General features: G+C 42.0%; 2 protein-coding genes across 11 annotated transcripts in view; one reads left to right on the top strand and one right to left on the bottom strand.

The window, feature by feature from the left end:
- Positions 1–3,750, top strand: part of DNAJC1 (DnaJ heat shock protein family (Hsp40) member C1) — a 114,968-nt gene extending 111,218 nt beyond the window's left edge. Inside the window, exons 10-12 of the mRNA XM_075419506.1 lie at positions 1,582–1,630; positions 2,138–2,634; positions 3,533–3,750. Of these exons, the coding sequence (XP_075275621.1) occupies positions 1,582–1,630; positions 2,138–2,634; positions 3,533–3,601 (615 nt within the window). The 3' untranslated portion in view covers positions 3,602–3,750. The remainder of the gene's footprint in view (positions 1–1,581; positions 1,631–2,137; positions 2,635–3,532) is intronic.
- A 6,080-nt stretch (positions 3,751–9,830) lies between these two features.
- Positions 9,831–22,709, bottom strand: part of MLLT10 (MLLT10 histone lysine methyltransferase DOT1L cofactor) — a 144,499-nt gene continuing 131,620 nt past the window's right edge. For 5 of the 10 annotated variants that reach the window (XM_075419501.1, XM_075419497.1, XM_075419504.1 and 2 more), the window contains 6 exons: positions 20,867–21,055; positions 20,373–20,461; positions 19,886–20,247; positions 14,646–14,748; positions 13,685–13,897; positions 9,831–11,465 (listed from right to left, as the gene is read on the bottom strand). In XM_075419501.1, the coding sequence (XP_075275616.1) occupies positions 11,397–11,465; positions 13,685–13,897; positions 14,646–14,748; positions 19,886–20,247; positions 20,373–20,461; positions 20,867–21,055 (1,025 nt within the window). In that variant the 3' untranslated portion in view covers positions 9,831–11,396. Of the gene's footprint in view, positions 13,006–13,684; positions 13,898–14,645; positions 14,749–19,885; positions 20,248–20,372; positions 20,462–20,866; positions 21,056–22,709 lie in introns of all 10 variants that reach the window. The other 5 variants (XR_012763782.1, XR_012763783.1, XM_075419498.1 and 2 more) reach the window with 5 other exon arrangements.

Raw genomic sequence — 22,709 nt, 5'->3', positions numbered from 1 at the left:
GGTCTAAGTGATTCGTAGTGTGGGCAAATGTGATCCCACGTGGAGGAATTTCTGATGTTGTAGGTCAGGTATTTTTTTGTTTTGGTCTGGGCAGCGCACTGCCTGGTGCCTTACGCTGAGCAGACGTTAACACCTGAAGTCCCGGGTGCAAACAGCAGGACAGACGGGTTGCCCCTCCCAGGAAGCATTGGTTCTGAATCAGCACGCTGCCTGCTCACGTTTAAGTTTTATTTGGTTTGGGTGGCTCAGATGATTTCAATTTCTAGCTTTTTCACAAAGACCTCATATTCAAAAAAACCTGAAATCGAACTCTGGTATTCATAAAACATTTTCAGTAATTAAAAAGTGTGTATATTTCTGTGAGTACTACATTTTAAGATGCTTTTATGTGGTACTTGGGTTTTGGACTCTAGATTATTTGATATAACACAGATGCAAAGTGATTAAAAGGATCTTAATTTTAAATGAAGCCTGTTGTCTTTGTTGTCTGTAGTGAGGTCTGGAAATTTGAGATGGGGAAGCTCCTTGTTCTGGGTGGGGAGAAAGCCCGGTTGTTTCTTTAAGTAAAAATGAAAATGCTAAATCTGGTGTTACTTTTCTCCCAGGACGCAGATTTTGGTATACATGGAGAGGCTGGAGCAGGCAGCTCTCCATCCTCTGAATTCTCAGTAATAAACTCCTTTTCCTGAAATATCAGGACTTAGGAGGTGTCTTTGCTGATCTTTAGCAGTCAGCCTGTTTTATTTTGGGACTGAATGCCTGTCCTTTAGCATGCTTCATCATGGAGAAGAGGAGGCTGAGGGGGGACCTTATTGCTCTCTACAGCTACCTGAAAGGAGGTTGTAGTGAGGCAGGTGTTGGTCTTTTCTCCCTGGTAGCCAGCGATAGGATGAGAGGCAATGGCCTCAAGTTGCATAAGGGGAGGTTTAGATTGGATATTAGGAAAAATTTCTTTACTGAAAGAGCGGTCAGGCATTGGAACAGGCTGCCCAGGGAGGTGATGGAGTCCCCATCCCTGGAGGTGTTTAAAAAACATGTCGATGTTGCACTTCAGGACATGATTTAGTAGGCATGGTGGTGTTGGGTGGATGGTTGGACTTGATGATCTTAGAGGTGTTTTCCAACCTTAATGGTTCTATGATTCTATCATCTGGGCCTATGGGGGTTATTTTGTTCTTTTGTTCAGTATTGAGAAACTAATATATAGAAGATAACTCATTTGTTTCCTTTTTCCTCCCTCTCCTTGTTGTATTTTTAGGTTAGAGAATTAGAGTTTAACAATGAAAGAAGATAAAATTTTAATATCAACTGTGATGTCTTATGGTGATAGTAATAGAAATGTGTAGCATTGCTTATATTATTAAAATAAGCTAGGAATATTTTAGAAGGGACAAAGTCTAAAAAGTCACTTTGTGTTAGTTTGGGATCCATACATGAGCAAAGCCAGCAGAACAACATCAGCCTTGCTGCGCATAATGCATGTTCTGTGTTGGCATTTTGCGGTAAGCTGCTAATGAATTCTTCAATAGGCCCAATAATGTAATTTTTTAATAGTTCTTTTTTGTTGTTGTTTTTGTGCAGGTTACCACGAAGGCCAAACAGCTGAAGGATTCTGTCACATATACACCAGGTGTGTGCTGCTGAGTCCTCACTGGTGCTTACATAAAGCGCCGTATTTGGATTCTAGCTATGCAGACACAGCGCAGTCGGTACCTTTCGGGGTGTGCTTTGCAGCGAGGCTTTTGTGGCGAGGTTTTTGCAGCTTTGCCTTACTCGGAGCGAAGAGGAGAACTGATGGGTATCCTGAGGGAATGTTTCCCTTCAGGTACAGCCTCCCAGGCTTTCTTACTCAGTTTATTGTGGGGTTTGTTCATTTGTTCAGGCTGTTCTGTTTGTTTATATCGGCATGGTAATTTACTTCTACTTCACATATACCTGATAAGCTCCTAACTGGCAAAGTTCATGCTTCATAACAAATACCTTGATTTCTGGATAAGCATTTTCCTTAAGCTCTTAACCCACAAGAGCTTTTTCTCCTCTCTGCACGATTCCGGGTACCTGTTATTTGCAGGCAGTTCTCTGCTTGTTGGTGGTTTGTTTTATTTTTTCCGAAGTGTAACAACAATCCTCCTGACAGGTATCATTAGGCTTTCTGAGCTTAAAACGCTGGCCCAAAATTCCAAGAATGTCAAAGTCAACGTGAATTTGCCAGACCACATAATCACCCAGCGAGAAAGGGAGGAGGAAGAAGAGGAGGAGGAGGAGGAGGAGGAGGAGAGGAACTCCGATCATGTCCCAGAGCAGTTGGATATCCAAACAGATCAAAAGGAGACCACTGCAAGTGAAACCAGACACCGCAGGCGGAAAACGGCCAAAGCACCTGACATGCCTCTGCCAGCAATGAAAGAGGTACCGGAGGAGAAGGGCAGAGGAAGACGCCAGAAAGATTTTGATAACACCGAGCAAGAGGAAGAGAGTGATGATGAGAACAGAAAAAGAGAGAAAAGCCGTGCCCCGGAAGAACTGTGGACTCAAAATCAACAGAAACTCCTTGAAATGGCCTTGCAGCAGTACCCGAAGGGAACATCAGATCGCTGGGATAAAATAGCAAAATGTGTTCCTGGAAAAAGCAAGGTATGCTTAGTCTTGTTTGAACTATGGTATTATTGAGAAGAAACATATTTTCTACCAATTTATGATTACCTTAAGAGCTGAGAGTCCACGCAGAAGGGTGAGGTCTTTCTTTAGCCTGTCAGTCCAAACATAATCAACTTAAAGAGCATTACTGTCATGTTTGTTGTTTTTATTGAAAACATATTTTCATTTAATTCGTTTGATCTATTACAGAAAATGTTGAAATACCTCCTGTTTCATTTCAAATGCCTCCCTCTCCTCTGCCTTTCAGATCTTCAATTGCAGGACAAATTAGGTTTTAAAACAAATTTTGATTCAAAGTTACTAACCAAATGGTGGTGAGCCACTTTGCTTACACTTTTACAATGCCTTTCTCAACCCATCTCAATGAACAAACAAAACAAGTAATCCATCTGCAAGCGTTAAATGCTCAGTAATCTATCTAATGTGCTTTTTGTAAGTATCATCTTTTTTAAATGGCCTTCATTGTTGTTGATAGAGTTGGTCTGTGTTAGATTTGGTAATAGCTGTGATAGCGTAGTTTGCTTGCTTCAGTCACCGTAGCTGCAGAAAGCCCGAATTTTGCTTGTGCCAAAGATGGTGTGAGAGCCAGAAACGCGGGCGGGGTTTCTTGGGTTTGTGTGCTCTTTGAAGAGAGAAATTATCCATTGAGAAGCATAAATTACGAGTCATTTTTCTAATCCGCTCTTGGCTAGATGTCGATTTGCTGTCTGAAATCCAGTGTGCAACTTTTTAGTAAGTAAATAAATAAAAACGATCTCCAACAGAACCTACCCAACCCCCAGAACGTGGCTCTTCTACAGTGAGGCAGCACATACAGAGTTACAGCAATATGAAAACACCAAACTTGAATAAACACTTCTGTTTTTCCTTTTAGGAGGAGTGTATAGCAAGATACAAGTTGCTTGTTGAACTGGTACAAAAGAAAAAAATGGCTAAAAGCTGAATGTTCGGAGCAGAAGAGATGTAGCTCATCTGTCAAAATGGGGTTGTAAATCTCATCTGCAGGAAACTGCATTTTTGTACCTCAGTATTTCTATACATCATGTGCCTTAGTAACAGAAAATATTAATAAATCTTATACCATCTTACTTATTTTGTGTGTTGAAGAATGAAGATGTGTTTTTGTGTTGGAGAGCAGCTTCTGCAGATGTGTGATAACGATGTCTTAAAAATTAGTGGACCTTCAGGAAAACCCACGCTGCTAATTGCATACTGGAACAGGTAGCTCTACAGCCAATGAATATACAGAACATAAAGAATTTCTGTTTGTTTTGAAAGAGAGAATTAATCTGAAACTGTTAAGCAAGCACGAGAGTAATGGAACTCTGCACTGAAAATCTATTTTCCTTTCTTACAGCTGTAAATCCAAGACCATGTGCTTATAAGCCTGTCTGTCGCTACACGAGCCATCTTGTCATTCTGACAGTGTTTTGAAATACGGAGTGTTTCTAATCTTACCTTCCACGCATGTTTATATGCACCTGCCATATAATACCTTTTTTACCAACCCTGCAGACTCATGCTCAGTGGTATTTGACAGTGCTGTTAATTTGGTAAAGTTGAAGTGGGTAAGAACATTAAAGGCCTTAATTTCTTCATTAGAAATTAAGATACATATAGGGCAGGTACTTCATGACAAGTTTTTAAGTACAGAATAGGGCTTAAAAGCTAACATCATTGGGCTCATCTCATATCGGGGGGGCAAGGGTGTTGTATACCCTGGATTCAATAGAGTTTGATTTTATAATTGAAGAATATATAATAAGGGTTATAATTCCTTTACTTGCTGTTTTGTTTTTTCATAATTTTTGAAAATTTATACAAAGCTTAAAATGCTTGAATAAAGCGTACTTAATGGGCTGCAAATTATATCAATAAATCAGAGCAGTGATTGTAGGTTTTTGCAAGAAACCTTAAGGACTTGCATTTTTTTAAACAAATATTTACCACTCAAATTCTGATTGAGTACTGAGATTCTAATAAGCTTTTGAGCTTTAATTTAAAATAAAAATGAAAAACCAGAGGATCATGTATCCGAACTAAAAATCGGAACTTGGTGGCTGAAAACCTCCAGACTTTGTGCCATTTACAAAGCTGATTTTTCCCAGGAACTGTTTGCCAGCTGTGGTGCTTCTGACAGATCAGGATGCCACAAAATTTCATCCCATTCCCATAAAACTTTAAGGGAGAAGTATTTAGGGAAGATAACAGTGTTCCATATGTGTTCCTTTACCAACTGAAACTTTTTTGGGGGTCATATATAAAAGACTAATCTTAGTCAGCAGAAATAATGGTACTGTGGCAACTTTACTGGACACAAAATAATGCATCTGAATTTTGTTTCACAGAGAACTTCACAGGGTAACGGCCCTGGAAACTAAACACGCTCAGAAGCTGTGCTATGATCTGTGTGGGCTAACTGAGCAAACAGTGATTCTGTGCTGCTACAGCACCTGTGAAGGAAGAGTCTGAAGTGAGTTCAAGGGAGGTATTTTCAAGAGATTTCAGGAAATCTTAGCTTTAAAAAGGGGTTGGTTATCCAGAACACGCAAAGGTAGACAGCTGCAGCTGTACAGCAAGGCAACTGAAATGGTTACAAAGAAAAGCTGCTAAAATCATTAGGTGAATTGGTGAAAATTAACTTGGTGGAGCATTGCTAGGGCTGGGGCAGAACACCACAAGTGGAGGTGTACTGTTCATGAACAAATAGACTGGCACTCGGAATAGTTCTGCCATTCCACAAAAAAGAAGGCAAGTAGAGGGAGAGTGTAGCCTGTGAGGATGACCGAGTCATCATTCCTTTCCATGCTGGAGTCACAAGACTTCACCTGGTATGGTGTGCCTGGGTCGGTATCTCACGCTTCAAGGAAGATGCTGACCATCCAGAAGAGAGCAAAGCGAATGATCCAGAGTCTACAAAGCCTGATTTGCTAGGAAGGACAGACAGAAGTGTTGGCATTTGCTCTGCACTACAGAGAGAGAGCGTGAGAAATCTTCAGGTATGTAAAAGAGGAGCTTTGCACATGCGTGGTCACTGTGTCTCCCTGATGCAATTAATACAGACCTGTCACGTGTCTGTTGTGGCTACGGAGAATAACGATGGGCTCACTTTGGAGTGAGAAATAGTTTAGTTGGATATTGGGGCAAAAACATGCAGTGGCAAATGTAGTAAGGACTTGGGAGGACTTTGACACCTTTATCACTGGAAATCCTTAAGACCTTACCTGTGTAAGAGTACCGGCGCAGGGCTTGCCCGCCTCGCTGCTTTGCGTGTGGCAGTACTTACACACTGCCTGCCCACCGCCTTCAGCTTCTCGCCACCTGCGACTCTGGGGACGGGGTCAAAGGAAGCAGGATGAGCACCACTCATTGGGAAGAAACTTTTTTTTTTTTTTTTTTTTGGTCTGTAAGAACATTGAGGCTGAAGAACTTAAAGCAGTGCTCCTGACAAATACAGTTTATCTAAAGGAAGATCCTTAAGGATGGGCAAAGATCGTCCATGTCATTGTGGCACACTTGTCAGGTTGAGTACCTGAAGTGATAGATGTGACTGACCGCAGGTGCTGCTCGTGCCTGGCGGGAAGGGAACTGGTTGCCTCCTTACTACTTGAAGATCAAGCTGCCTGAAAGGAGAGGTGAGCCAGCTGTGTATGAGAACTGCATTGGCTTCTTCCGTGGTGGAACTGCACCACGACCTGGTGGCAGGTCCAGCTGTCACATCATCAAGAACTGGAAGGGTTTTGCAGTGCACTGGTGGGTCACTGGGAACTGGGTGTTTCACACCGGCAGCATAGGTCTTGCGATGAGGAACGTGACCCAGTGTCCAGCAGCAGTGGATCTGATCTCTGCTACCACATGCTTAGAGACACCTGTCTCAGCAAGATCCTTCAGGTAGCATAACCTTTGTGCAGGCCCCATCCGGTCTTACCTCATGTGCTGGTCCTCAAAGGCCAGAGGAGTTGGCCCAGGCTAAGCTTTAGCTGCTGTGTTTGGCTGTGGGAGGAGGGCAATGGGGCTGGTGGCCAAGCTCTACAGGCCCTCTCAGTGTCCTTTCCCAGGGTTGCTGGGGTTGTGGCATGGTGAGACCCACAGGCCCTTTTGGCAGTGGCTGTGACTACTGAGGTGAGACAGGGTGCTCTCTAGAGAAGCGGCACACTGCAGCCCATCGCTGGAAGCATGGCCAGGGTTTGCTTTCTCGCGGTTCTGGGATGCACCACCAAAGCTACTGTTTTTATACAACTTCCAGTGCATGAAAATCGAGGTCACTCTAGGCTTGGGAGCTAAGCAACTTCTTCCAACTTCGGTTCTAGCATGGGATGCAGATTTTCAAGTAACATTAATATGTGCCTGCTAGCAAAGTATTTTCTTTCCTGGATGGTTGTGAGCTGTAGCTCAAAGTGCCGTTTGCTCTGTACCTTTGTGCATGAAAAGCTTTCAGTGTTACTCGCACCTAAACGAGTCGGAGCTGCGTCTGTTCTGAGCGTGTCCCTGCTGATGGGATAAGCAAGATGCCACGGGAAGGGCGGGTGGGGCACGTGAGACGGGCGTGCAGCGTAACTACACCACGCCGAGGATGCAGTCCAGAGGCCAAGCTAAAGCAGCCGGATCCAGTGAAGTCACAGCCTGACAACAACACACAAGGGAAGGAGCAGAGTAGGACTGAGATGCTGTGAAAGTTCATAGTGCTCTGATTTAGGTTGGTGCACTCTCAAAGATGAGCAGATGCTGTTCTGCAGTGTCCTGTAGCTGTAAATGTTTGGACTATATTATTCTCAACTTTACAGCCAGCACTGTATGAACTAATGAAAAAAAACCCTGTTTGTTTCAGGGAAGACTTTGCAATGTGACCTCTTCATGAGATGACAGAGCCTGAAAGCAACAGAAACACAGTGTTTGACTTCAAAAGAGCTCTCCTTTAGGCTCAACCAACAGTGAGATTTTAGTGCAGCTTATGAGAAACAGGCGGCAGCAGCTCACTCAGTTGAAGGGCACACAGTCACACTGCCGAGAGCAGTTCCTGCTGCCACAGCTTGAATGGATACAGTTGATGAAACCAGGATTTGAGATGTCATCGGCTGTCCAGAATTGGTTGGCTCCTGTAAGCCATAAGGTCTGTTTATCATCATTGTCAATAAAGCTGTATTTTGGTGAAAAAAAAATAAACGGCAGAAAGTTCTAAAGCCTACTCACGTGAAGCTCTCCTGAAACACAGCCCGTTTAGTCTGTGCTGCTCTCGTGGCCCTGGACCCAGAATGGATCCCAGCACAGCCAAGGGCAGCTCGGTAACCCACAACATGGCTGCCAGGGACCTGCGCAGCGGCGCGGACTGCTTTGGCATCAGAGGCATTCCACGGGGACGGCAGTATCGGCTGCTGCTGAACTGGTGCCAGATCAGCCACAGACCATCATCTTTGATGTCAGGATCTGCAAAATCATTGAAACAAGGTTGGGTTTGACTGCATCTGGCCCTCACGTGAACTTGGCTTTGATGTGGTCTCTTTCTAGTGAATTGGATTTCTGTTGGGATGTCAGAACTGTCCTTTTCATTATTTCCCTGTTGTTGATCGCTGGTCCATCAGGACTGTGCGTACTGTGAAACACCCATTGCTGTCTTGGGCTTCTGGCACCAATCTCGAACAAGCTGAGATTTTAAGAATGTCTTGAATTTGACAATCTCACTTGTATTTCCAGCTTTGCCCCTTTCATGCTTCTCTGCGTCTTACCAGGTGCCTGATACCAGAGTTGAGCCAGGCCCTCTCAAATAATTGAAACAGGAACGTCATGAAAGCAGGACTTGCCACTTATACTGGTTTCTATGGTGCTGCTCCAGTAGGCACAAGATGACTTACCAATACTTCTGGTCTACCAGGTAAAGTTTTTGGATTCATCTTAGGTCCATGAATAAAGCAGCAGTAATGCAACCCTCCAGTCCACAACTCCAGCAGGAGGAACAGTCGGGAGTCCCTATGCTGGTGGGCATACTGGGCATTTCTTCCCCCTCATGTACAGGTCAAGCAGTAGGACATCCAGTGGCCCAGCGTGTAGGTGCTATATACTCTCCATTCTTAGCAGTGACAACGCGTACTCAGTGTCCAACAAAGCCAGAAGAAAGATGGCACCAGTTGTAGAGCTCACCTAGGTGGTTTCATCAGGAGGCCTGCCTTCTGGTCAACAAGCCTGCTGCGCCTCCTCGCCCTCGGGCACCAAACACTTGCCAGCTGCCCCTAGAGTGTAGGGAAACCTCTCTAGGCCTGGTGGTCTGGAGGGGCGGGTTAGCGATGCCCCGAGCTGTGGCAGACGATTGTTCACGTTGCCCTAGTGTCAGTTCTGAGCTTGCTCGTTTATCTGCCTGCTTTCAGGACTCCCGTTTTCTCCGTTTGAAAATAAAAATATTCAGTCCTGGGGACCTGAGCAGACGGAGCAAGATACAAATGGCACAGGCCTGTGGCAGCACCCGTCTTCCTGCTGCTGCTTGTTCCACAGTCCTGAGGCTGCGTCTGACTTGCAAGGGGCTAAAAACAGGAGGAAGCCCTAACGCACCCCTCATCTGCCAAAACCTGAGCTGCCACACCCCTCACGTTTTATCTTCAAGTGACAGGACAGGAAGGGTCAGGTTCCTCCTTGTTGCCCCGGAAATAAAAGCCCAGGAGTGCAGCCGGGTGTGTATCGACCCCTCCATGGACTGTAAGCAAAATTCCTGGAAAAAAGAAGGGAGCTGGTTTTACAGAAAATACAGAAATTACAGCACCAGCCAAAGGCCTCGATCACCTCAGCACAGGCACTGTGCAGGTAAAGAACCCGTCCCATCTCCACAGAGCGCTCACCACGTTACTTCAAAATGAACGGGGGCCATCAGAGCAAGGGCTCACTCCGCCGCCTGCAGTCGCACAGTAATTCCTCTTTGAAGGATGAAAGCAAAAACCTCGGACGTCAGGCTGCAGCACAGGGCTGCAACGGGACCCCGTAAGCAAGCACCTCCCTGGGCAGTATTGCAGCTGCCTCCGTGTCCCGTGAAAGCAAAATCTTACAGGAGAAATGTGTTTAAAATTTGTTGTAAGAAATTGTAGTGGCCATGTGCAGCTGACCTCCCGCCTGCTGCGATGTCAACAGAAATACTCCCTTCTTCTCCAAGACTCACGTTCACAGAAGCAGTACACAACGATAAACATTATTAAAGTTTATTAACAAAAGCTTTGTACATATCTTTTCATACACTTGGAATTTTACATCTAGGCAAAATAACAGCACATTTCCATCTTACCTTTTGTACAAATTGTTACAGAATATCCACCAGCGGGTTGAGTAAGTAAAATAAACCACTGGTTTACTTTTGTAAAGTATCTACAAAAGTGATTTGTGACATTTTTAAAAAATTCCCCAGAACATATAAAAATAAATTATTTTTACTTTTTCAATTAAATCTACTAATTAGAAATATTACAAATCAAAATATCAATGTTTTCTTATGAATTCTTCACAATACAAAACAGATTCACAAAACTTTATTTACAGAAATGAGGTAAGAACTGTGCAATGTTTAACTAAGAAACATATTGCAGAATTAACATGTTCTTCCAAATAAGTACACAGTGGAGGTCTAATTACAGCTGGGTCTTTTCCTCTAATAATTCCCACCTCAATGTTGATTAGTGGTCATTACCCCCATTTAAACGATCCTTCACCACACTGCATCAGTGCACACCATGACATCAGCTACTGTTGGAAGTGCTGTAACACCAGTTCACCCGTTTCAACCACTGGTAAATTTGAGTGGGAAATATTGACTCGCTTTTTTGGTAATTTATTAGTGAAAAATGACCCAGGTAACATCTGCCTGAGCTATCTACAGTGGTATAAACACCTCTAGTAAAGGCAGAACAACAAGGCTGCTGGTGCAACACAGAATATTCCCGCTGCTAACAAGGACTCGTCTAGTGCGTGGTCAGCTGTCTGCAGCCATTTCGACAAAACGGAGGTAGCAACAGGCACTTGCTTTAGGCCAGACACGACACATACTTCTTCCAGCGTGGCCTTCTCATCTGGTAAGAAAACTTTGTCACTGGAACCAAACCGGTTCCTTTAAAAACCTCAGAACTCTAAAACCTACACCAAAATTAATAAACTTTGGATTCCATACTGTAATTGTTACTCAGGAAAAACTCCCACTACACAACAACAGGAATTTAGAGGAATAAAAAGTTCAGAAGTGGATTCCCTTATGAGTCAGGTTTCAAAACGGGTGTGTAAAAAAGAAACAACAACCGGCAAGTCCAGGCTGCCATTACAAGCTCAGCCTAAGAGGACGTATCGCAGCCACAGCAGCAGAGCAGACTGGCCAGGGTTGGGGTGGTTGGGTCTTTAAAACTCCTGCTCTGAACCCAAAGTAACGCACGACTGCGGACGGTTCACTACCCTTTAAATGTGTAAGATCAGGACTGAAGAGCCAAGGATATGTTTTTCTATGATTAAATTTGTACTTGGTACCATGATATTGACAACGTAATTATGGTTTGCAGAGTTTTATCTACTTCACAGTCTGAAATATTAAAAAGTACATCCATTTTAGTGCAACAAGAAAGCAAATGAAAGCCTACCAAAAATATCCTTATGAAAATTATTAACCTTTTGCTGTGCAGTAAGAGTTCCTTGTTGCATTCTTCAATCTGCAGGAAGGAAAACCGCAGTTCGCAGGCTGGTGAAGTGCTATAACAGCAGGGCATGCAGTTCTCAAGTATCATTCAAATGTCAACTCTTCTCTGACGCAACTGGTCCAGTTTTATCGTTGAGCCTCTGTGTAGGAGAAAATACTTCTAAAAATCAGATTATAAAATACAGAGTAAAGTAAAATTAAATTCATACAAATGACAAAGCAGATGAGGTATGTTTACTAGAGCAACTTTAATAGTAACTTTTGCATTGTAAAGAATAACCATGTATTGTAGACCAGAAAGTGGGAAAGGAAAGAATAATTAAAGGAGTAAGCACCATATGGAAGGAACTCGTACCAAGGCCATCACGGTTAGCATTACAGAACACCAATTCTGCTTCTGCTTTCGTTCCAATAAGACTTGCTGTTCTTGACTGTTGGTCTCTCCTCAGAACCACACGATGCTGAAGACCAATACCAGGTGACCTCTGCGACATATTACCCATGACAGGGGTAAAATCTACCCTTCTCCATCAGAACAGAAATACAGTTTCCATTTTGCCCCCATCACAGTTATCTTTCCTTCATAAAATGCTGTGAAGACATTTCCTGCAAGTGTTGAACAAGACTGAGCACAAAAACCTCACTTCATTCACTGAGCATTCAGACATGCTTGAAAACCTGTTCCATCTGGAAATGAGATGAAAACATTCAAACTCTTGGCTAATAAAGAATTTGTTAAAAATTCTTTTTGGATTAAAATAGTTCAACGACGCAATGCAATCTGCCTCAGTTCTACCTTTATTAGAAAAAATAAAAGCAATTTCAAAATAAATTTATTTCTAAGGTGGTTGTTTGGAAGATGTTCTGAGATTTCCTGGAATTGTTTACTGCTAACTGTTATCAAAATGAAAGCTAAAATTGTAACAACATATTTGTAAATTAGCCCAGTGCCGCCCAGTCACGCTGTCCAAACCTAGTAATAGCCATTTCAAAATAGGCAGTTCACAAATGAAATAGTTTGTTCTGATGAAAAATAAATACAGGGTCTCAAATCTCTTCACCACTAATTTGCAGAAAATCCGGGGATGTAGATTTTCAACATACTAGAACAAACAGTGAACATTTCTACACGGAGGCAAGGCATTGAGCAGACCCCTGTGGCAGAGTGCTTCTGCTCTGACAGTCAGTGACTGGGAAAAAACGTGATCTTACTGGAGTCCTGCAGCTTGCAGTACGGCAGCAACATCACAGCAAACCAAACTGGGAAGTGACAACAACCATGCAGAAAGCTTAATAAAAGTAAACGCTTGTATTTCTGAGCAGAAGGGAGCTGTTTCCAGGAAAACTCTGGAAAATTCATCATTTATGTTTTGTGTCTCGCCTTATGTTTGGGACGTGGCTGCCACGAGAGCGCAGCTGCTGAGCCCTTCTCCACCACTGAACCCCTAAAGAGGCTGGAGGCTGTGGGGGTGGGGGATGAGAGGGCACAATACCTAGCCCCAGACTCCTCCCACCTGCTGTTGCAGACAACCTTCCCTTTTTTCCACTGCCCCTGCCACTTGATGTCTTCTTGAAGGAATACTGGAACTTTGTCTTCCTGTTCCTCTCATCCTTTGTTTTTACAATTCCACACGCTCCTTCCCTTCATCTTCTCTTAATTGCATGACCCTTAGAGAATAAAGTCAATTCTCTGACTCCTTGAAGAGAAATAAAGAAACAATTCCTGTCTTGAGGATGGAGGTCATGGAGAAGTGCTGAAGACAACAGAACATCTTTGCCAGAAAAAGATGTGTCTTGCTTTCTTGTCTGTCCAGGAAAGGTTTTATTACTACAGCAAGCAAAGGACGAGTTGCTCAGGCTGCCAGGGTACAGCTTCACCCTCCCATGCCAGAACCAAGATACACATAGCCCGTTCTCCAAATACGTATTAAACCTTCCCAGTAACGAGCTCCTCATCTTTCAAGTCATCAACTAATCTCTGCTGCTCCGCAGTGCCTGAGGCCTGGCCAAGAAAAACTCTTCAAGTAAGTTGAGAAAAGGAAGAATCTACAAAATAGCAGACACAAAGTTGAGGAAGAATCGGGGTGAGGAGGACTAGGGTGTCAGTTTTACAAGAGGAAGGGAAGGCACGGTTCGCTAGGTTGGAGTCCTGATCCGGGGAAGCAGGAGCGTGCAACAGACAGGTTAGGTGTAAGTGACTACAAGTCCTCTGCGTTCTGAACCTCATTAACTGCAGCCCAAGGCTTAAGAAAAAATAAATAAAAAAGAAAAACTCCACCATCCTTGAGTAGTGAATACAGGCACATAACTTGCTGCTTATCATTTAGTTACCTCATGGAGATACTTCATTGAAAACAAGGTGAGAAATATACTTACTGTCACCTTCTGAGCTGCGTTATCTGCATGAATTGTAAGGAATGGGTTGGTAGTAGCTGCGTTAAGTGGCGAGGCCTGCGTGCCCGAAAGTAAGTTGTTTATGGGTATCTGCGCGCCTCCCGTAATCTGCAGTTGCTGGACTTCAGACTGATGGTGTTGGTGGTGGTGATGTTGTTGCTGTACTAATTGATACAAAAGGGCCTGATGTTGTTCCTTGAGTAATATGAGGAGAGGAGAAAAAAACACCAAAAAAATCAATAATTAGTTACTGAAACATAGCTCCTCCTGGCTTTTTTGCTTACCAGATCTTTAGTCAGTGCAACCCTTAACCTAATCCAAACTAATTCAGGTTCCACTAATGAAGTTCCCACAAGACTGTGGGAAAGGGAAGAAAGTGCCTATAATGTCCTGAAACCAGCAGCTCAGCAGAAGTTCAGCTAAGCCCGCTGGCTTCATCACACCTCTACCAGAAGCAACATACACAAGAAGAGTCTCAAACCATGTTTGTCGAAGTACTGAAACTACCCAACCAACAATACAAATAGTCAAACCAGTTACCTGATGGCCTGTATGAATCCTGCAAAGACAGCTCACAAGATGATTCCCAAAAATCTTTTGGTAGAGTCCTAATGGAACCAGGGAATAGCTTAGGATATTCTTAGAATCCATACAAGGTCCCAAACTCTGCTGCCCACAGCTGGTGCCAAGAGAGACAGGCCACCATGTCCACACAGGACAAAATGGGACTGAAGGCACTAGCAGCAATACACGTGGCTCAACACTGTCCTGTAATTTAGCACAGCTATCATCCAAAAAGGCTGAAGCAACTGAGAAACTAAAAGATCATCAGAACCTGTAGTATCAAGTTAAACATATTTCTAGAATTTGTATTAGGCTGAGGAGTTTATCCATGCCTTGGAATACAACAGAAGAATAAATAATAATTAACTGGAAAACCTACTGATGTGAGTTGCTGGGTACTCAGTAATTGCTGAAATTGCTGGTGTTGTTGATGGAGTAGAAGTTGTCTCTGTTGGTCAGGAAGTAATCCTAGTCCCGAGGCACTGTAGGGTTTGACAGGGCAATATTGTAAGTTTATCTGAAAGCATGGGAACTTTTTACTTCAGCTTTCCATTGAAACAAAGATGTATATAAATAGACAGTTCCCATTTAGCATTCTTACTGCATACTGTCAAATATTAAAGTCTGTCTGGCCAGCTGCTTTTTTTTATACATACCTGGACATTATCACCACCACCCTCAGTCTCATTTATGCTGAGCAACAGCAACATCTTGCCTGTAACATGTCTGCTATGTATTATTTTAAACTCAGATAATTACAATTTCTACATTTTTTTCAAATACTTTATCAAGAAAGGACAGATTTTATAATATAAGACAGATGTTACCAACTTTTAATACTTAGTTAACTAGCATTTATTTGCCTTGGTTTCCTTCTAATTACCATCTTTTGCGATATTCAGATCTATCACTATTGCCTATGCCTTGTCTGTACTTTAGCAAACCCGTTCAGCCTTGAAGTGGGCCAACTGACGCTGCCATGGAGCGAAGCAGGCTGCCGCTGTCCCTGCCCACTGCTTAGCTCCCAGTCCCTATTTTCATGCCTATGTAACATTTTTGCAGCTATTTAGGAAATTGGGCAGGGAACGGATCCAGCTGACAACTGGTCTGGAAAGCAAGGGTTTCTTCAGCTATGCCAGTTCACTGCAAGACCAACAGTGTGAACAAGGGTGGTTTTGGAACAGAAGACCAGAAAGACAGCTGGATTTACTCTTTCGGTATCAGTGTTAGCTTTTACCAGTTTAAAACACCCACTGAATTACTAAGGTGTAGTTTCACGATAGGTTTACACTGCTATTGAAAGGTGAAGTATTTCCCTTTCAGCTGCGCGTTTCTGTCCCCTCCCCTTGTACAAGTTCTTGCACAATGAGATGCATCTTGTGGGAATGGAGCTGAAACCTAAGCCAATGCAAAACACACCGAAAGCTTATCTGTTCATGGCGATGAAGCTACTGTGTGAATGCACAAGCACCAGTGCCAGTAAGCAGGCGTGCTTAGGATGACCAACAGAATGACAGGACTGCTAGTTGTGATTGGTAGTAAGGAATTAACTTAAATCAACCACAAATCCACACAGTTAGGCTGCAATCAGCTCTTCAGGACACAATGTTTATCTTGCCTTTCTACAGCAGCTAGCATACTGCAGCCCAGCTCTGTGATCACTTGGACATTTACTTTGTATTAACCAGCCAGTGTGAAAATGCCCACAGCATCACCATTCTCTGCTGCTGGGACAGGGCAAGCAACACCAGACTTTGTTTCATACTTCGCTGGATGGCCTCAATGCTACGGGAAACATGTGCCAGGCTGCGCTTCTTATTTCCCATCATCTACTTCACATCATCATTACTGTCATTTTTACCACTCTCCTGGTTCTCAAACCTCTTGTCAATGGCCTTTTTCCCTGGCCAAGAAGTCAATTCTGCTGACCTTAGCCTGTGAAAGACATTTTGCCTCTTGCTGCAGTTTTGCTTCTTGCTGCAGTTTTTTTTTTCCTTGTATTATATCCTTTTCTGAACCTGCATAATCAGAACTGCACATAGTACTCTAGGTGCACACACACCAGGGATTTAACGTGACAGAACACAAAATGGATAACACCATTCTGTTTACTCCCCAGTAACTGCTAGCAATGTTTGTTTGACTGTTGATGAAAGCAGAGATGACACTTCACCTATCCAAGGAAACACCTAGACTTTCCTCCCGAGCTACAACAGCAAAACTCGGGCCTAACATAAGCTAGAACTGTGTGTATGTTTGACTTTCAAACGATGACACTCATCAGTTAATTAAAATTCCTTCAAACAGCTTTAAACTCAATTGTATCTAAAATAGCTGTAACAACTGTAAAAAAAAAAAAAAGTACCTTCAGTTTGACTAATGCTACCATTATATCCTTCTCTTTTTACTTCACTTTTTCTGTATTCTTCTACAGTGGAATGAAGAACCCTCTATACCACAATGAATCTTCTCCACTGATTTTTCATTCTTTTATCCCATTCTTTCTTTTTTTCTGTATCATATTTCACCTTTGCACTTCTTTTTTCCGCTGTTGTTCTCCCTCCTCTTTATCCACTCTGTCCTCCACTCTTACTCTACACTGGCACACAAGAAAATACCCTCAGGCAGTAGCTGAGGTCGAAATTTCTAGAAACAAAACCTAACTGCAGAAGACAGAATGCTGCAGCTCCCGAGCTTCCCAGAAGAGGCAGTTCACTGGATTTCACCACAGAGCTTTCTCTAAACCACGTCAGCTCGGAATATAAATTTAATCCTTTTCAGCTTCTCATTAAAAGGTATATGATCAGTCTGAAGCTCTCCATCCTACAGTCTTCTCTGGTTGCGAGAATGTGAAGACACAATCCTATCTTTTTCCTCAAATCACTTCATCTCCCAGTTGCCAGCAATCTGTATTAAGCCATCTTTTTCCCAGAAAAGGATCAAGTATATTTCTCTGTTGAATGAATGTAGGCTCTTTTACCTGCCATTTGAAACTCTCTCTAACAGCGCTGTGCAGATCAGTGCTTTCTCACCTCCCTAGGTCCCACAGCTAAAGAGCTCATGTGAGTAAAAAAAACATGCGTAAAGAAGTCTTCGTGTATTGGCAAATAACATTTTTCACATGAAACTGTCCGAACAGATTCTGAAGCTTGGGAAGTTCCTGTAAGCAGCAACTTACAGGAACATCTGGGCAATCTTTTAATTATAGAACATTACCAAAAAAGCTAGAAAGTAGGGCTGAATTCTCACGTGACTTCCGATCATCTTGGGAATACTGATTTAAGCCAGCTCCAAACTTGATCACCGCCATGCGATCCAGCCAGGTTTGGAGAGCTCACCATAGCGTGGTAGCAAACCTCCATGCCTGCCTGTGCTTGCGACAGTTTAACCCTCCCACTTAGCAGTTCGAAGAGGAGTGATACCCAGGGGAATTTACCGTTAAAGAAATAGTCACCTAGCTGCGACTGAAATAGCACTGAACTCAAGAGTGGCAAGAACAGACAGTCCCCCATGTAGTTTCAAAACAATTACCTCAACCAGTGGAAACTGCTTTTACATTTTTTTTTCAATATTCAAATCATCCCAGAGCCTCTTCACAATTTAATTCCAGTAACTTTTATAAAAGTTTTTTCCTGTTTTCCACAGAAGCATTTGTAATAGAAGAAACTGGAATAAGGAATGTACATGTCATTGCTGAAATCATATTAACACTGATTAGCGTTAGTGTTTGCTTGGCCTCAACTTTTGTCCTCTAAATGTACAATGAGAAATACTGAAAACTCACAGACAATGGGGACAATTGTGAAACACCTCAAAAGAAAGTGGGCTCAGCAAATCATCTGGATGAGCTCAATAAAGCAGAGGATTGTGTGAAAACTGTACTTTTATATTTAAAATAAATTTTAAATTTAAAATTAATATTAATTTTAAGTTAGTATTATTGAGGGAGCAGTGCAGAAAGAGATCATGCAAGAAGAGAAACAGAGAAATGGAAATGCTGACAGAGTTGTACACCAAAAGCCTGTTGTAGCAGAAAATAGGGAATCACTGGACTATTCCAGACTGTGCTAAAAGTTAGAATGAGAGCTAATGAACAGGATACTAACTGCAGTATTCTGCGTGAAATGGAGTAGTCTTACTAGGCTACACACTCAAGAGTTACAGCAGTTAAGATGGATATAAAAAAGAGACAAAAAAACAATATAAACAGAAATAAATAATCTGCGTATTAACAAACTCATATGAGAAAACAACGGCATGACCAGTATATTTTGGCATTACCTAAAAGTGGAAAGCATTATACAGCCGGTTAATATTATTCATTTTGTCTAGTATTTCTGACTCCTCCTCACAATTTTGGGAAGCTAACTCAAAATTCTTGTGTTTTCAGCAGACCTCTGATACTCAGTAAAGAAGATAACTTTTCATTAACGAAATCACTTTTGTTTAACCTATGAAATGTTATGTTCAAACATGATACAAACTATGAAAAATATAACTTCAGGAAAAATATAACAGCAGATCAAAACCACAGGATACATTTGGAAGTCTCAGGTTTTACGAGCCTACTGAAGCAACACCACACGACGATACTGTACACGAACATTCAGGAGCTGCCAAATGAACAGGGAGGAAAGAAACTGGGAAAAGCGGCTACAAAACCAGGGGGTCCCTTGCATCATTTCAATCACATACACCTTTTTGGTGAGTAATCCACCATAATCTCCAAAAATAAACTCTACTTAAAGACAAATAATCCACTCCCTGTGTGCAGGCATTTCTTTCTACATAGAACTTACAGCTCTCCTTCCTGAGGGAAAGACAACACAGGGGTGGGGGGAAGGGGAGCGGGGAGAATGTGTTAGCCCAGACTCTGCTCTATCCCAAAATACTTCCAGACCGAGCAGTCCATTCCCCCTCCTGGAAGGCAGCTGTCTCCTTTCGTTACCCATCTGCCTTGCAGCTCAAGCAGCAGCAGTTTATGCTACCGAGGATACCTGGGTTTGGGGAAGGGCTCTTAACGAACGCTGCAGCTTTTCATCATCTTTTGATGCATTTAGAAATCCATAGGAACACCACTGGAAAAACTAATTTAGTTGGTTTTGGAGTCAGATGAAGAGAACGGAAAACACCATGCAACTGCATTACTACTCTGGTTAGTTACGCCTATTACATCTTTAATTAGATGACCGTATACTGTTCTCCGCCTCCCCCTTCCCCCGCCTCTTACTGCAACAAATGGTAGCTTTTCCAGTATTCTCTTAATCCTGGACGAACAATTGGCAAGACAAAGAATATTGTTTTCTGAATTAAAAAAAGAGCTGAAGCACACTTACATAATGACGTTTGTTTGGGAATGTGCCTTGATTGAAAAAAGAGGATTAAACGGACACTGGGACTCCCAAAAGCTAAAGAGAAAACACCTTTTCTTTAACGTGACTACTCGTGCTTTCATTAAATGCTGCCTCACTCTCATTCACAGATCCAGAGCAGAACCTAGTTTGACAATTACAGGCTAAGGCAGAAACAGTACCTTTTGAACAAGACAGTTAAAAAATACACCTAAACTGAAGAACAGCAGGCACTATGAGGAAAAACATAAAATCCGCAAATTCTTACCTGTTATTTAAGGTGGTTGGCAGCGGATGCGTTGCACTGGGTGGCACGGCTGCGTGAGCGAGAGGGGAAGGGTTCTGCGATATTGTTGCTGGGGTCTGAATTACCCCATTTAAAGCCCCTACAATTCCATTGATTGCCAGCTGGCTGGCTGGCAGCGCTCCAATTATTCCACCCACACCAGGCACTGCAGGAATGGTGGAGGTTACAGTCTGCATACCACTAGCTAGTGCCCCCACTGTCACACCATTGACCTGTTGAACTCCGGTGACTCCTGAGCCTTGCTGAGCTGGACTCTGCCCAGCAGGCGGTGGAGTGGAAAGAGCTGATGAACTGCTGGTGCTTTGTCCGCTGGAGGTTATCTCCTGGTGTAAAAACAAACAACAAAACCCCCTCAGCTGCATAAAATTTCACCTAACAGCACAATGCAAGGACTATGATGAGTTAACTTGCAACAGGTTTAAGTTTAGAAGGAACAAATAAAAATTACCTGATTTAATACAGGAAGAGAATTGTCCGGCAAAAAACTGTTTCCCAGATGAGGGCTTTTACTGCTGCTCAAGGAATCGGTGCTAGGTGCTAAAGTAATTATTTAAAAAAACACACAGTGGTTAAATTTCTATAACATGTAAAAAGATTCAGAGTAATTATTTCAAAATAATGTCAAAGGTAAACATAGAAAATGTAAAGTCTACCTTAAAGTCATTGCTGAGTAGTAAAGTATTAACTAAATAATTGGTGAATCAATAGATTCAAACACATGTGCTCCAGACTGAAGAAGAAACTGCACTGAAACAAGTAGTAATGGTTCATATAAATCTTCCATTTGATTTTTAAACGTTTAAACACACCAACAAATACTTTGCCTATATTCATCCTGCATGTATATGCATCTCCCATCAATGGCATATGTGGATGAAACAGATATTTCATATAAATCCATGTACAAACTACTTTGACACTTTAATACTCTCCTCTGCTTACCTGCTTGTACAGGAAAGGCATGTACTTGATGAGAAGGGCTAGGATTTGATGTTATTGTTGGAAACGGCACCGAAAGCTGTGCGTTGAGTAGCTGAAGCCGCTCCTTCTTAGCAGTCAGATTCTTTATCTGTTCTTCTAACCGCCTATTTTCAACCTGAAGTTGGTGTAATGATTTCAGCATTCCTAAAACTAAAGGTGGAAATTCCTATGTTATCTTTCACAGCCACATTCAAAGAATGAATAACATAATCTTTTTTTTTAATTTCTATATTACAATTTAAGACTAGCATTTATATGTGAAAATATAAATAAAATTATTACTGAGATACATTACAGAAATTTAAGTGGAAAGGTTTAGGATCAATTCTGTGTAATTTGAAGTGCAGAAAAAAGTACGTAGCATCTGATAGTAATTTTGCAGTATATCTACACCACAGCTTAAATACAGATAAAGTTGCATCATTAGGGCTGACATTCATTTTAAGCAAACAGCAATACATAATAACTTATCCCCAGACCACAATGTAAAAATGGTATTAGTTTAGTAGCACAGGTTATTGCATAGTTGGGAAAAATCTATTTCAGTTGCAGTATTAGAAATTTTAAACGTTATCAAAACAGAAAAAGTTTGACAAATGTGCATTCAACTAAAAAATACAGGCAACCAACAACATCTACGTAAAAAAGCAGCAAGTTGGTGAAAAGGGAGTTGTTTTGCCTTAATGCCCCGTATAGTGAATCACAAACTTACAGAAACAATGAAAAAAATGTCATCCAGCGTGAAGTTACCGTGACACACCTTGCTGGGAGCAGGAGCTCTCATTTGGGGCGAGCGGCGATCTACAAATCACCCAGCAGGGAGCACTGTATGAGCACTGCAGTTACCACCCCTTTTTTTCCAGGAAAAGGGCATCATCATCTGTGCGAACCTGATTTTTACCAAGCACAGTTTTCTCAAACTCCACGCTGGTTTCAGAACTTGGATTTCCCGACTAGTACTAGAGTGTGACTGTAAAGCCACAGGGATAGCCATTTTTTTTTAAATTCTAAATTGTATTTGTTTAACATGACCTCTGGGCCTACTACAGACGTAAGTCTACTGGTGTAGGCACATCTGGTCATTTCCCAAGGATTTAGCTTTTATCCCTCCTCTTCAAGAACATACAAAGGAACCCTCAGTGAGCCCAAATGAGATGCAATAAGACTTAGCTAAACCTGTCCTCCAGCTATCATGTTTAAAGGATTATCCCTGCATGAATTTCCTCACAATTAGCATTTTTGTCAGGATACCATTCATAAAAATACCAACTAGATACTATTTTACCCTACCAATGAGAAGAATAGTATGTTCAATAAAATATAACACAAACCCTAGCCTGGTATTAAAAGATTTTTTTAAAAAATGTAATCAATCATTGTCTTTGATACTGATATATTGTTGAATATGGAGATGCAAGTGATCTACTCATCACTTATGTTTTTAACATATTCATTCTTGTACTATTCAATAATTTGCTTGCTTTGAGAATTTCACAAGAAACGCAGAACATAATAAAGATATGAAAGCACAGTAGGACGCTTGCCTAACATTTGTAAGTATTTTTTTAAGACAGCAACAGAATTAGACACTTTAGAATTAAAAAATGAAAAATATAAAAACAGAAAATTATGATGCCAACTTATATCATACAATATAAAGCAAACTGGGGAACTGTGCTATACTATTTACAGTAGTGGATCTAAGAGTCCAGAATTCATTTCCAAATGCTGCAACGGACCAGCTGGGTCTGCAAGTCACTTCCTCTCGCATGACATAATTTCCCCATCCATAAAAATGTAGATA

This window comes from Opisthocomus hoazin, chromosome 4 (genome assembly GCF_030867145.1).
Source record: "Opisthocomus hoazin isolate bOpiHoa1 chromosome 4, bOpiHoa1.hap1, whole genome shotgun sequence".
Lineage (NCBI taxonomy): Eukaryota > Metazoa > Chordata > Aves > Opisthocomiformes > Opisthocomidae > Opisthocomus > Opisthocomus hoazin.
The sequence above is the reverse complement of the archived record's forward strand: the minus strand, read 5'-3'. Positions and strand labels throughout refer to the sequence as shown.